Here is a 15,311-nt window from a genome sequence, read left to right as displayed (position 1 = left end):
ACGGCGCTACCATCGCAGTGTCAAATTTTAAATAATATTCGAATTTTAATTTTAGTCTGTCCCGACAGCGCTGCGATCAAATTAAAAAAAAAGTTTTGTTATCATTGTGTTATTGTAAACCATGTGCTGGATCGTTAGATATTGTCATAACATTTGAATAATAATTTTCATCAAAATGGTCCAGAATGTTTTAGCCTATTAAAAAAAGTTTGAAATTTTCAAATTAAAGACGTGTAGACAGGACAACGTCTGTCGGGTCCGCTAGTTATTCTATAAGATAACATGGACACGATTCATAAATTGCCAATGAGATACACTATCATACTGCGGTTGGATAAGCGTCCCACTCTGCAATATCACGAGAGTAAACGCAACTCCACCTTGGGGCCGTTTCATTATAACGTAAGCCGATTTACTGAAAATCCCCCCCCCTCCTCTTGCCAGTAAAAGTAAGCAAAGTTCTCAGAAATAATAGTACATAAAAGTATTACTTTTTTGTTGGAATCCACGAAAACCACACATTGTCAGTGCTTGAAAACTTTTTATTAACTACTTTTTTTAATGAAACGTTATCATTTATTTGATATGATAATAGTACAATCAGATACATTAATTATAAAAATCCGCACAATGAATATATAAATTTATGCAAATGTCATATGAATTTTATAATGTCATATAATACAAAGATAAACATAATGGCATAATAATAGGTAAGTTAAGTTATTTAGAATTATTGTCTAACTTATAATCTAGATACTCGCGCACGCCATAAAAGCTTTAAAAATGTAATCACCTTCTTTACATGTATTATTATGTGTAAAAAAGTTAATAATTACTGTTGATGTAATCACCAAATGAGAAAATCAAAAACCCCACCTCTCCCCTATAGTGCTTACATAATATTTGAACGGGTACTTAAGTAGGCACGAACTAGGCAACTTTTCTTCTTTCTTCTTAGTCGCGTTATTGATCACTCAGCGCTTGTGTGTAAAGACCGATAAGGACCTTAACTTGGTTCAGCGGGGTTCTTCTTCGAGCCTTCTACTCAAGCGGTCACCAGAAGCTTCTCGAAATTAGCGGGATGTCTGCGTGCTATTTACTGAGACGCGTAGTAGTTTTAGTTAGAAACTATTATTAGACGCTATCGAAATAGCGTATTTTTTATTTAGAGATTCCGAAACTTTGTGATGAGCAGTCGAATATGCTAATTAGATTAGACCAATGATGCAAATAAATAAGTATATCGCAATAGAAATGTTAGACTGGTTAACCTGAATAATTGTGCTATGAAGAATTTGTTGTAATAATATGATTATGATACATTAGAAAAGTTTATATCATTTTTTTATTCCTATTTTAAACTATTTAATTTAATAGGTTCGAATATTTTTAACGTATTAATTACCTACAATATTGACTGCCATAGTCATAAATATTAATAAAGATATAGATAGGTTTTTGGGCCAGTACCAACGAGCATTATACTTTTTTATGAGTTGCAACAAACGTTAAACTAATCTTAATGTACAGTGAAAACTTTTTGTAAATGTAAACTTTAGAGTTTTCGTTATATGGAAATGTTACATTAAAACGTTATGTATGCTAAATGAGGTAATATTAATTCGATTTATATATTAATCCCTTTATTCATAAAAGCTAAAGCATAATTTTTACTTAAATATGGATCTACAAAAGTTTTTTCCGACCGCAAAGCATATATACTACTTCTCGACTACTGGAGCCTTCGGTCAGCCAGTGGAAAGATGATAAGAAGAACAGGGGTTCATGTGTCTAAAAGAAGGGATGCGTCAACATCCCTGCAAGCATTGTACCTGGCCTCCCCAGCTTCATAAAACAGGGTGAATTGGCCGATGTGAATAGCCCTTGATGTCCATTCGACATCATTCGTGGCCGCAGAAGGACGTGAGTTTTAACGGCTGATCGCGTGGATGGATGCGGACAAGGCTAAGCTGTTGCCTCAACTATATATATTTCCACACGAAAAAAAAAGCCAGTGGAATGACTGGTTGCCTCAACATCGGTTCCTCATCCTCTCGTTAAATTGGAGAGTTCACCTTCTTCCTCATGCAATGTCATGATAGCGTTAACTGTTTGACGGATTGAGCTTATGAATAGTGGGATAAATAATATATATTTTTTTCTTCCCTCTTTATTTACTTGTGGATATATAATGTGATGACGGAACTACTAAGCATTTAAATTAAGTTTTAAAAAGGTGCTATATTTATGTTTTGTTTGCCAAAATAAATATTGTTAATTTCAGTCTGTAATTATATACATTTGAAGAGTTGTTATTGATTATAGTTGAATTGTTTAAACTCCATTTTTATGTTTATGTAGTTGTTGATATTCGCACAATATTATTTATATGTATGTTGTAAACGCACCTAGAAATAAACAATGAAGACTTATATATTTTTTATTAAAACCTTATTTTACCTTAACCTTATTCATAGATACGTTTAAACAGGTCACAAATTTGTATACTACATTATAACTATTTTAATATAAAAATTGATTTTATTAAACTAATGCTTCAGGGCTACTCTGAAAAGCCGATACTAATCCTCATCATCTATATGGGAAAATCTGTATATTTCTTTCAATATCGCGAACTTGAAATTGCGAACCGATAACAATATTTGAATCACGTTTGACGTCGGAATTGCTAAAGTTATGTGGTAATCTTGCTAAGCTAAAACCACTTTTACTGAGCTGTTAGCTCTTTAAATCTATAATGTAGGAACTCAATAAATATTTGTATACGTCATGACGGAAAGAAATGAGGGAAAGAAGTATAATTAACTATTGACAAACAGAGAAATTTAAATGATACACTTTTATCTATTCCAACCGCGTTCATCGTCATTTTATAATATTGATTATGTGAGCATGCTAGCTTAGTAGATGATTTGTATGACACTTTAAATTTAAATAATGAATTAATAAATTAAATTAAAAATATGACGAAAATATGATACAAAAAGTCTAGTTTTTAATACACTTGCACTGACTTTCTCATTAGTTTTAGCACCACTTCGTAAATAAATACGTTATACATTTGTTAAAATTAAATATTAATCTGTCACCTTAAGTCATTAAATTAAAAAAAAGACCGCGTTGCTTGATACATGGTTACGAAACGTGAAAAGTTACAAAGAGCACCACACAACAACTCCAGGTCTTCAAATCCTTACAATATTCAGTCCCTAGAGCATCTCTGATCGTCAGCAATAAGGCGCCAATTAACAGGTATCTAAACACCGAAAGTGGAAATGGGTGGGCCGTACGCTCCGGAGGAATCCAAGTCACTTTGCCAAGCAAGCTCTTGACTGGAATCCTCAAGGCAAAAGAAAGCATGGCCACCCAAAATGGACCTGGCCACGAAGCATCATTGCAGAGGCCACAGAAGATGAGAACTTCCCAGGACTGATCTGGCTGGTTATCTACGTTAGTTTCCCTCTGTATCACTTGGGGGACATAGAGCTTTAAGTCTAGTAGTCATTTAATATTAACACTGGTATCAGGTTTATTTAAATGGTCATGAATCCAGTCCCAAATGACAGGACTCGACAGCCTTGTATAAACCCCAGGGAAGTTACCCCGCGCACATCCCATGCCCCATGACACTGCTCCGATGAGCAACCCTTCCGATACTATGGGTCCACCGCTGTCACCCTGAAAAATGTTTGATCGTTACCTCTAAACTATCATACTCACTCTTTATCTAAAAGTTTCACAGTATATAAATAAGTATTTATAAACTAAGTATACCACCACCATATATTTTAAGTACATTATTTTTTTGTTCTTTCTTTCAACGAGAAAAGTCTGGTCATCTAGGAATCCTAGTGTAGTGTAGGTTTGTTTATAAAAAATCGCATCATTGAGAACGATTTAATAAATTAAATTTGATTTTTTAATTATCGAAGAACTTGGCCGGTAACGCAGTTGCGAGCCATCTGGCATTCGAGAGTGTTCATGGGCGCTATGCCTTAACATCAGGTGAGCCTCCAACTCGTTTGCCTCCTGTTCTATAAAAGTAATACTTATAGAAGAAAGATAATCTTTCGTTCTTTTTCCGGTTAATCCATTTGTCAGAAAAATAAGAAAAGCTTTTTAATTTATAGAAACTGGACAAATTGTCATTTTCTCTTCAAGAACTGTCTAAATATTTGTGTATAAAATTTATAAATTAAAGCATTTTATTCTAAGATCTAGATAATTATTAATTTTAACCGGCAGGACATTCAAGGTAAAAACCCAAAAAAATATTTATAAATAAAATAAAATTTTAAGTATTTAATATACTCGAAGAACAAGGAGAGAATAAACCTTCAGTAATAAGAGACGCATCACAATCAAGTCAATTCAGTAAATAATTTATGATTAAGTTGCTTTTGGATGAGCTCCCAGCTCAGGTACTTTTTTTACCCAATAGATTCCCAAAAAACAAACGATAAATAGTTGTTGTCAAATGAATAAACACATTTTTATATTATTGTATCTATCAGAAAAAATATGACAGAGTGTAATGGGTATGAATCATCAATTTCCATAGTTTTTTTTATGTTACAGGAGGCAGACGGGCAGGAGGCTCACCTGATGTTAAGTGACACCGCCGCCCATGGACACTCGCACTGCCAGAAGGCTCGCAAGCGCGCTGCCGTTATAGCTAAAACGACTGAAAACTATGAAATAATGTCTTTCCAGATTCTTTTTTGCGATTCTTTGCGATTCCGCGCTCTTCCTAATGATAAACTGTTAACAACTTTAGTTGCTCGGTATATTGTGTTATAACATAACAGTTCCTCGGCGGTTGAGATGCCGGTCCGAAAGTAAACAATGGTTAGTATTTATGAAATATCGAAGTAGTACCTGGCATGCATCGGGTGATGGTTGTGTAAAAGAGCCGGCGCAAAACATAGTCTCTGGGTCAATTACGTTTCGTTTCACCCCTGACTGGCGGCACAGCTTCATGACAATTGTTCTGATGCTTGCTGATTGCAAGAATTTTGGACTCTGTCCATTTTCCTGAAATATTTAGTATTGTTTAATTAATTCAAAACAGTTTTGTATCGTGCAGCCCGGAAATAGAACGGCCAATATTTAAGCCTTAACTTGTTTAAGCTATCGCTGATTATGCTTAGAAGGAGTATTAAGAATATTCATAGCACTAAATCACCAATTTGCGTTTACTTCACAAAACGGTATGCAACAGAATTGCCATATAAACTTATAATATGTAACTAATAAACGAATACATCAAGCAATAGCGTGTATTTTTTCCCGAACTCCCGTACTTTTTCGATCTTTCTCACTGTAGCTCTCCCACCTGTCACTCCTTGGCACTGTGCGTGATAAGACGTTTGCTCTATCTCACTCTCTCTCTCGATCTTTCTCACTTGCTTGCTCTCTACTTCTCACTCTTTCAAAATCAGTCTCAATCGCTCTCTCCCTTTTCTTCGACAAAAACTATTTATTGTGATTCATCTGTAAAAAATACCCTCATGCGCCTAAAGAAGTTTACTTCAATAAACAGTCTTAACTATACGTATATAATAAAATATTTACTCTCAAATTGCCCCATCCAGAGACGATTGCCAATTGGTTAGCTGGAAGTCTACTATCCCTCTCAGCCAGTAGAATAGGCAGGACCCTCGACGAGAATCGGAGATTTGAGTACAGTCTTAATAGCCCAGCATCGCTGCCATGGGATTTGGGGCCGTAATGAGGATGCATATAGGATTCCTTAACATCATACATTTCACCCCCGTGTGTTTTCCACGAAGATCCCACTCGTACTGAGAGGTCTTTGGTCTTAAAACTTTAATTAATTATGTCAACAGAAAAAATCGATTAAAAGTACGAAAATAATAAGTTCTTGTCGTCATGAAAAAAGTTGAGAAGTACCACTACCAAAAGTTACTTATTACTAAGATGGGTAATCTTATTAACTCACATTACATTTATTAAGCATTTTTACGCCGGAGCCCAATATTTGCTTGAAAACAGATGGGTTATCATTTGCTTATCAACCTATGCTATTATTGTTTGGCTAACAATGCTACCCAGAATCTTAAGAGACTTCAAAGCACTAATTCCAGATAATATAGGCTAGCCATTAAGAAGAAAAGGAAACATTAATTATTTTCTCTGAAATATAACAAAACAACAGCCATCATAACAGTGACCCAGTAACATTTTCTCTAAAATCGAATTAATTGGAAACAAATGTAATAGCTGCGAGTCAAGGTCACGTTTTTTTTTCATTTTCATAATTTACGAAATGAATTGATTTGTCTTGAAGTTTATTTATTTCTTTCGTCAAGGTGAAAATAATAATTAAATTTTGATTAAATTGGACGTATATCAAGATGTTTCGAATTTCGAAAGAAAACAACGTCTCCGGTAATTTAATAACATGACTATTTCTTTATCTTATATCTTTAAACGAGCAATTCTTGTATATACATATATATATATATACATAATTGGAATCTCGGAATCGGCTCCAACGATTTTCATGAAATTTAGTATACGGGGGGTTTCGGGGGCGATAAATCGATCTAGCTAGGAATCATTTCTAGAAAATGTAATTTTATTCGTGTTTTATTTTTTATTATTCTGTCGGTAAGATGGAAAAATATTATTTATATTTCATCATTTTATTAGTATGTAATTCGTACTTAAATATAATTTCCAAAAAACACAATTTATAAAAAATAGGAAATAACAAAAAGGCTCGGTCATTCAGGTACTTATTATTATGAGAGACTTGAAAATTACTCTGATGAAAAAGAAAAGCCTGGTGAACATTTTAAAATAAAATTTCTTTATAAGAGATAGAAATCTTATACTCATAATTTTATGTTGTTTACAGCCGTGTAGTCAGCATGTCTGTCGGTTATTTGCGTTTGCAACTTAAAGAAGTTTTATTTAAATGCTTGCGTAAACCAAAGAGAACATAAACGTTTTATGGGACAATTGAGTTATTGATCAGTCTCACAGCCGCACTTATCGTTAAAGTAACATAAGCTTATATGGATTTAATTCAATTTACCGTTTTATTTATACGGCGCTACAACTTTTTAATTATTAGTAATCTTACAGCTTATATACATAAAACAAAACCCTAAGACAATACAGAAAGCCAAAACAGATTACATAGATAAACAATAAATATGAAACAGAGAGCAACTAAGTACCATAATAGACATACATAAAAAACCTAAAGAAAACTAAAAATATTTCAAATGAATTTCAAATAAACAAAAATCAGAATCTTCGAGTAATTTTCCTCACCAAAAAACATGTGAGTACTTGGTAAAATATCAATATACTGATCATTTAATTTCAGTTCTGGGTTACATATTTTTGTAATATGTAACCCAGCCCACCAATATAATGTGTTTCATCAGGGCAATACGAATAGTGAACAGAGTTTCTATTGAGGTGGACCTATTTGTTTGTACGCTGGCTGAGTTCACAAGAGTTGCTTGCTATATTGTTAGTTATGGATAGATAGATTTAGGAATATAAGTTTAATTTTTTAATGTTTTTATCTAGAATAATTGGTGTGGGAGTTATTTGGAATTCTATCGTATTAGTAATTACTGTTAAGATAGAAAAATGTAGTAGTGAAAATAAATAAATAAATAAAAATAAATAAATCAGCCTTAGCTTTTTCTAATAAATTCTATAAATAACCTGAGATCGAACCTACGACGTTGAGAGTCGAACGCGAAAGCCAGCCAACATTATACGATTTACACTAATCCGGAATTTAATCGCGTACTGAATAGCGCCATTATTTAAGATATAGCAATAGTCTATGGGGTGCCATGTCAAGTAAAGGACGAACACGCTCATATATAAGCCGAATTCAATGGACCCAAATGAAATTGAAATAAAAACTCTATCAATTTGAAGGGCGGCGAAGTGAGGGGTATATGTCAGTAATACGGGAAATATGTCCTATCGGGGATCGAGCTACAATACGGCCGTGTCGTTTTCAAAGTATTTGACTATAAATTTCTGGGACGCCGTCGTAAAGAGCCGCCTACGTTCAATAGAAATATATACATCTTGTTTTGTTTAGGCAGCGATATTCAAAATTTTACTGTATTTTATCGCTTAGAAAAAAAAAATTGTGTGGTTTTATGAAACCACGGTAAAAGTGAAACTTTTTTTCACATTATAGACATTTAACTAAATTTTTTTTGGAATAATATACCATTAAGGGTATAAAATCGCTTTATCAATCTTAATTTTATACTAGTAATAATAATACTAACAAATCACTAATGACGTGTATTAATAAGTTTAAATTTGCTAAATGTGTTTTATTTATAATTTTATTAAAAAGATACAGTTAGGGAAACACTGAAACGGTGACTGTTCTGCATCGGAAAAAATACAATCGGCCGAAAGGATAAATTGAAATCGTGGAAGCAATTCTCGGTACGAGACGTAAAGCGGACTTTCAGTTTACTAGTCTTATAGCAAATGTTGTCGCTTCTCACAATTACTTTTGATATTTTTGTAATTTTTTCTTTAGAAATTCTGTGTTATTATTCGATCGTAGCGTTATGTTAGTACAAATTATAAATTTGAAAACTATCTGTCAAAATCTATCTAAAGCAGTAGCATCTAAAATTACTAAAAAGAAAATGAGAGGACGCCTCCCGGAAAGCTGGAAAGATTGATAAATAGCTGCGAAGGTGAGAGACAAATGGAAGAATTGTGAGGAGCCCTTGCGTCGCAGGTTGTGTGGTAGTATTAAATGTATATTAAGTTATAAAGTACTCGAATACTTTTATTAAGATCTAATATATAGTATTGTCTTTTATTTACATAACTTTTATACATTTAAAGAAAAACACTTTTTTAACGTGAGCAATTTCTGCAAAAACCCTACATCTTTTAGTCGATACCAACTCCGGGGAAATAAATACAGATAACACAACATTTTCTGCAGCTGTAATACTTTTTGACAATTAACACCTTTGTCTTCAGTCACCGTGACCACGCACGCTGTAAAGCACGCGAAACGTCGGTTTAAATTTAAAATTATGTACAAATAATTATAAGTTTAAATACAAATACATAACTATAATCCGTTAAAAAAGTGTTTTTCTTTAAAAGATCTAATATATTTATTGTAACGAATATCATAATTTTCTGTTAAGAGGTGGTCGAGTTGGATTCTTGGAACAATTTCTTCCGGTGGGAGCAAAGGGCGTCAAAATCATCTTTTGCAACATGCACAGATACAACTCTCGCTGGCGCTCCATTGGCTTCGAGCAATCATTAGGATTGTTAGCAAAGCAATAAATTATTTTAAGGTTGAGTCGATCCAGATAGGATGGATTTTTGATGCATCTCTAACGACCAAAATTTTGGATTTGTTGATTTTAATTTTATAACGTAAAATATTGTTTTGTTTAACATATTTTAGAAATCATTTCCATATTGTTTGCAGTTATAGAAACTTTGTAGTACTAAGTAATGCATTCAATCGAGGATAACTGATGCTTATTGAGAAATAATATTACATATTTGATGCAGTTTCATGGAGATGGAAATTGATACCCAACCAGGCTAGCACTGTTATTTAATTTTTATTATTTATTATTAAATCTCTGTTGCCTAAAACCTATGACCGCTGTTGACTCATCATCGTTTCTATGATAGCCGGTAGCCGTATATGGCTTACACATACAACGTCGTAATAATAATCTTTTTATTATGGCACAAAGTGTTACTATCATTCCTAAACCTTTAAGAGTTCTACTGATTAAAATACAGGCCATTCTGATTCTGCAATTGGCTCCTATTGAAATACACAACACACAACAACCTAAAATTAAAAATCGAACTAAAATTAAAAATAAATCTGAAGTTTTTTAACGGATTATTTGTTTAAATAAATTAAAACAAAATTAAAAAAAAATATAATTTTGATTTTTAATTTTAGGTTGTTGTAGTGTGTTGTGTGTTTCAATAGGAACCAACCGCAGACTATCAGAATGACTTTTAGTTTAATAAATTAAAATAAATAATCCGTTAAATAAAAATAGAAAGAAACTTCATTAATAATTCATGTATATTGTTCTCGATACGTTGAATATTTTTTCAGCGTAAACCACAAAATAAATTCACGAATTCATAGGAGACTATAACCGTTACACCCAATATGTGAAAAGCGAAACATGTTGCAAAATACAGAGAACAACTTGTTTTATTTTCGCGAGTTTACTACAGGGATTCCTCGCTCTGTAAACTGACAAATACTTTATTCCTTTATGCGGAGATATAGGCGATATTCTTGACATCCCACGGGAGATCGTCGAACTACCGTATTGTAAGAAAATCCCTCTAAAAGGTTCAACGCAATATGCTTATTTTAATGGAGCCTCGTTTGGGATGAATCTCGTTATACGGTTTCCTTTGTTTACGATTAACATTTTTAGAAAGATTCGCCTATTATTATTTCCATTTGTATATTTAAAGCTTAAGGTTACTAAACGATGGATGAAGAGAATAAACCGCACAACCGAATATGAAAGTCACATACAAATGTCTAATTCTATTTCATTTTTATTATATTATTTCAAATAGTAAGATATATTCTATGATAGGATCTTTAAATTTATAATCTTGTTCACATTAGTTCACATCGTAGGAAGACTGTGCCTTTAAAACTAATCATAAGTGTCTCTGAGGTTCTAAAGAAGCCTTTTACCTTTGTCGATGATTCAGTTATTTTAAAGCCACCAGGCATCGCAAGAGACGATGGCAAGCAGCTGAATGGGATGTCGTTGATCCCTTGGGAAAATGGGACGGGCGGGGCGGGGCAGGCTCAAATATATATTTTTTTATTTATACCAATCAAAAGCATATGTGTTTCTAAAACGCTGCGTACCAGGTATTGTGTAAATTTTGCCTTTACCTTTCCAAGCAATGCGCAGCTGTTAGTATCCAAATATCGGTAACGACCGAACCTCCACAAATAGATAGACTTTTTAGCCGGATAGAAGCCTGCCACGGCACTGCTGTGATTGACGTGTTTCGTCCCGACACAATACGCCGGGTGGAACCTGAAAGTGTACTTCGGTAATCTATGTTAGGTAAAAACTGTTTTAAATTTACTGACATCCCTTCATACAATATTTAAAATCTCTAATTTGTATAATATTTTTCTGCTATACAGTACTAATATCAGTATTAAGAAATGGGGTTTTGGTGTTAGAAAGGAAAATTATGGATGAGAGAGAACTTCAGTGTTTAAGATAAAGGCTAGGCCTAGTTTAAACACTAGTGCTCATAGAAGTATATTATGTAAAAAGTTAATCAAAATGAATATTCTATTTAAACGATTCGTTGCCTATGTATGTTTACAACCTTTAGAATGTAAGTACAAAATGTAATGTTTTGGGTCGAATAAAGTGACCTTTAATTTTATATATTAATTATTTATATGTAATTTTGATATTGGATAATTAAAGAAAAAATGAAACCTATAAATTGGAGGTATGAAAAAATTCAAAAATCATAAATCTAGCCGTTTCGAAGGAGTTGTAACAGTGCCACAAGATTTCATATAAAGTTTTTATACTATATTATTTAACTTATTCGAATATAATTGCTCACTGCAAATAATTAAATCAAATTAGTAAACTATTTAAACTGGCTTTATTTAATAATATTATATAATAAAACTAAATGTGAAATTGTTTACCAAAACTTTGAAAAATTGTACTCTATGTTCGACCGTCACAAAAATTACTGTTTAGTTTTAAACAATAATAATATAAAGAACTTACCTGCCAATTTATCTAATAAGGTATTATATTTTATTTTATATAGCTCTCGTACTTGGGTCTGATTTAAAAAGGCTAAGAGATGTTTTTTATTAAATTCTGCCTCGATTGCAAGTTCGGTATAGTCGACTTCCACTGTTTGGGGGGATATAGCTTCTATACACGCTATTAAAAAAATAACTATGGATAATGCAGTTATATTCATTGTTCCAAAAGCCCCATATTATACAGCGTACAAATAATTTGATATCTTGCCCTATAAAAACTCAATAATAATGAAATTGTCGTAAGATTTCATTGTCCTTTGTAAACGTGATTCGCGGCACGTGTTTTGCACATTTACGTCCGTTCCGAACATAAAATGTAATAGCCGTGAAATTGTATTTCTTTAATATCAATTTGTGTTTTATAGAATACTTACAAATATCCAATCACAAGCGCCTACAAAGAGTTAATAGCAATACAAGATTTCACTTTATTTTTAACGAGGTGTTAAACGTTACAAAATTTATATTTTAAAATTTACTACTTTGATTCTAATTCTAATTCGTGGGAACGAAAAGGGTGCGAAGTTTTTCATCGCCTCCGGAGTTGTTTCGGACATTTTTAAACTTAGGAAATCCGCTTTTAAATCTAATTAAGAAGTTTTCAGGTACTAGAGAATTCACGCGCCAATCTGTAATTAAATTTGTTTCATTCGAGTAAGTTTCGAAACCAAGCTCGGTTTGAAAATGGCCAAGGCGAGTTTGTCTATAACTTTTGTTGAAATTTATGTTATTCACTTTGAGATTTTATTGTGTTACGGTTATTGAAAGCGCCTTTGTTTGTCTGTCAAATACCTTTGTGACTTATAATTACTTTTCAAAAGTTCTATAATTTTAGAGCTATGCCAAAGTATTATTTGTTTAAACACTTTGTTGGTAAATAATCTCAATAAAGCGTAAACAGAAAGGGTTCTGTAAGATTTTCCATCATACATGCAGAAGTTAGCTTTTAATCTATTGTTCAATTAGAAAAAAAAATAGGCTAAAAATTTACCAACTTTATTTTCAACATGTTCAATATAATGACATAAACTAAACAATAAACAGAACCTTCAGCTACTGTTGTTATTCCTAAAAAAACTAGTTTGCTTTAGTATTGTTGTCTAATAGAAATTGAAAAAGGCTTAACAAATTAACTTTCAAACTTTTGTGTAAACCAGGTGTATTTTAATCGATATTACATTTTCATGTTTAAATTAAGGATGCCTTCAAAATAGCAGCTCATTTTACCTTGAGTCGCTCTTTGCCCGGCCCCGTCACAAAGGCGCTAACTAGGAACGCAAGTGGCTGCTAAGCTTTGCCCGCTTTGTAACGCTTCCTGGAAGCTCGGGTTAACCTGTTTTAAACTTTACTTGTATTTTATATTCATATCGTGTTACTGTTAGAAACTTATCACGTATAACACTCGCGTATACTTTAAGCGTTGATTAACTATGAAGGTTTAGAAAATAATAATTATTTTGCAGTTGCAGTTTATAATATATCATGTATTATTACTTTTACAAATACACACTTTATTAATTCTCTCACTGACTCACTCATTCTCTCACTCACACATTTGCACCCACACACTTACTCATGCACTCAGGCGTGTTGATAACAGTTGAAAATAAAAATAAAATAAGGTTCAATAATGTAATTATTTTAAAGAATTTAGAATTAAGTTTGTTTTGTGGAAGAAGTTTATGGAAACCCTGACACAGGTATTTTTTACTTAAAAGGGTTTCCAGATCTTACACCTAGGAATGCAAATGTACTTCAAATGAATAAACACTTTTTTAAGCTTAACATCTTTTTAACGGATTGGTATACAAATTTTTATACGATATAGATGTTTATATCACACAAGATCCAGATTTCTGGACAAACAGTGTGTGTCGTGTATTTTCATTTCTCTCCTTGCAATCGGCGTTGCAGTTCAACCAGCATAAATTCCAGTATGACTTTCCGTCTGTACCGCAAACTGGGTCATATTCAGGCGGGCAAGATTTGTTACAAGTGCAGCCGGCCGGTTGGCACTCACCGGAGTACCAGACACTAATCCGATAGCCATCCACCCTCTTATTATTGCTACATTTTAACTGACACTCATTCGTATAGGTTTGTTGGTCTGTACCGCAGACGGGAATATAGCTATCAGAACAACCACATCCAGAACACGGTCCATAATTGGTAATCCTTAAATTAGTGTTTCCTCGTCGCTTTGCTTCACAGTCGAATTCGCAAGGATTCTTGTAAGTTCTACCATCGCTTCCACATACAGGGTTGTTGATTTCGTTACAATAGCATGACTCGCAAACGCTTTTCGGTGCTGGCGAAATTGCTGGGTACTTAGAGCAGTAATTTAGTTTATTTTGACAGGTTAGGTAACAGATGTTCTCGTAGTAATATCCGTTGCTCCCGCACACTGGTTGATGTTCAAGTGGGCATAAACAGCTTTCCAGACAGGCGCCATTGTTCTTTATTTGGATAGAAGGTCCCTTACGTTTTAAGCTTATAGAGTTGGCAGTTTCCAGGACACATTTGTTTCTGTAAAGGATGTTATCTGTACCGCAGACTGGAGCTGCGATATCCGTACACCCAGTGGATGGGCCAATGCAGCCAGCTCTGTAGGCTAGATTATAGTATGACTGACCCGCGTAAAGACGTTTATAATTTTCACACGCCAGTTCACATTCGTTGGGAAAGGTGAGCCCTTCCATGGTGCAGACGGGAAGATTGAAATTTTGACAGATGCAGCTTTTACATTCCCCATTATTTACTTTATATATGGGCCCTTGTCTATCCTGTATACTACGATTGCTGGTACAATTAAACACACATTCGTTTATGTAGGTGATGCCATCAGATCCACAGACGGGGTTATAGTTGTATTCGCAGGGACAAACCAGCAACGGTTGAGTTACCTTCTGTGTATTTGCCAGGGTAGATACACAATGCATGAATACCAATAAAACAATACCTGGAACAATAAAAACATAACAGAGTTCTGGAAAGTATACCTTTATCCCCCGTATAATAAATTTATATACTCACAGTTGTGTTTGGACATGATTCTTGCTATGCCGATTCCATTAAACTGTCGCAAATTTATTTTATATACGAAACAAATGATCTAATTATTTAAATGTCGCTAATTAAGGCTGCCAATAAAATTGATAGCGATATTTTTGCATTTACTTTATACGGATAGCTTCGATTAAATATCCACATTGTGTTGGTTATATTTATTATGTAACATCATCATAAATAATACCAACACAATCAATATTGTATGCATTTTCGAAGAATTTTAAATGTTCTATTTATTATAATATATAATAGCTTTTTTTTCTATTGACATTTAATTGTATACGGGCGGAAGTGACAAGTTCTTGTTAATTTTAGTACAGTGCATAAACAGTCAAGCAAAACATAC

At 33.3% G+C, this 15,311-nt stretch overlaps 2 protein-coding genes across 2 annotated transcripts; both read right to left on the bottom strand.

The window, feature by feature from the left end:
- Window positions 1-3,288: 3,288 nt before the first annotated feature.
- On the bottom strand, window positions 3,289-5,898 carry LOC111001449 (trypsin-7-like). The gene is made up of 3 exons (XM_022271348.2): window positions 5,599-5,898; window positions 4,903-5,058; window positions 3,289-3,702 (listed from the first exon to the last, which is right to left on the bottom strand). Exons 1-3 carry the CDS (start codon window positions 5,788-5,790, stop codon window positions 3,526-3,528), a joined length of 525 nt encoding a protein of 174 aa, XP_022127040.2. The 5' UTR covers window positions 5,791-5,898; the 3' UTR covers window positions 3,289-3,525.
- Window positions 5,899-13,514: 7,616 nt separating this feature from the next.
- On the bottom strand, window positions 13,515-14,980 carry LOC111001446 (serine protease inhibitor dipetalogastin-like). The gene is made up of 2 exons (XM_022271345.2): window positions 14,930-14,980; window positions 13,515-14,855 (listed from the first exon to the last, which is right to left on the bottom strand). Exons 1-2 carry the CDS (start codon window positions 14,943-14,945, stop codon window positions 13,729-13,731), a joined length of 1,143 nt encoding a protein of 380 aa, XP_022127037.2. The 5' UTR covers window positions 14,946-14,980; the 3' UTR covers window positions 13,515-13,728.
- Window positions 14,981-15,311: the final 331 nt, after the last annotated feature.

Source organism: Pieris rapae, chromosome 18 (assembly GCF_905147795.1).
Source record: "Pieris rapae chromosome 18, ilPieRapa1.1, whole genome shotgun sequence".
Lineage (NCBI taxonomy): Eukaryota > Metazoa > Arthropoda > Insecta > Lepidoptera > Pieridae > Pieris > Pieris rapae.
Note: the sequence above shows the minus strand (reverse complement) of the source record. Positions and strands in the feature narration are given on the sequence as shown.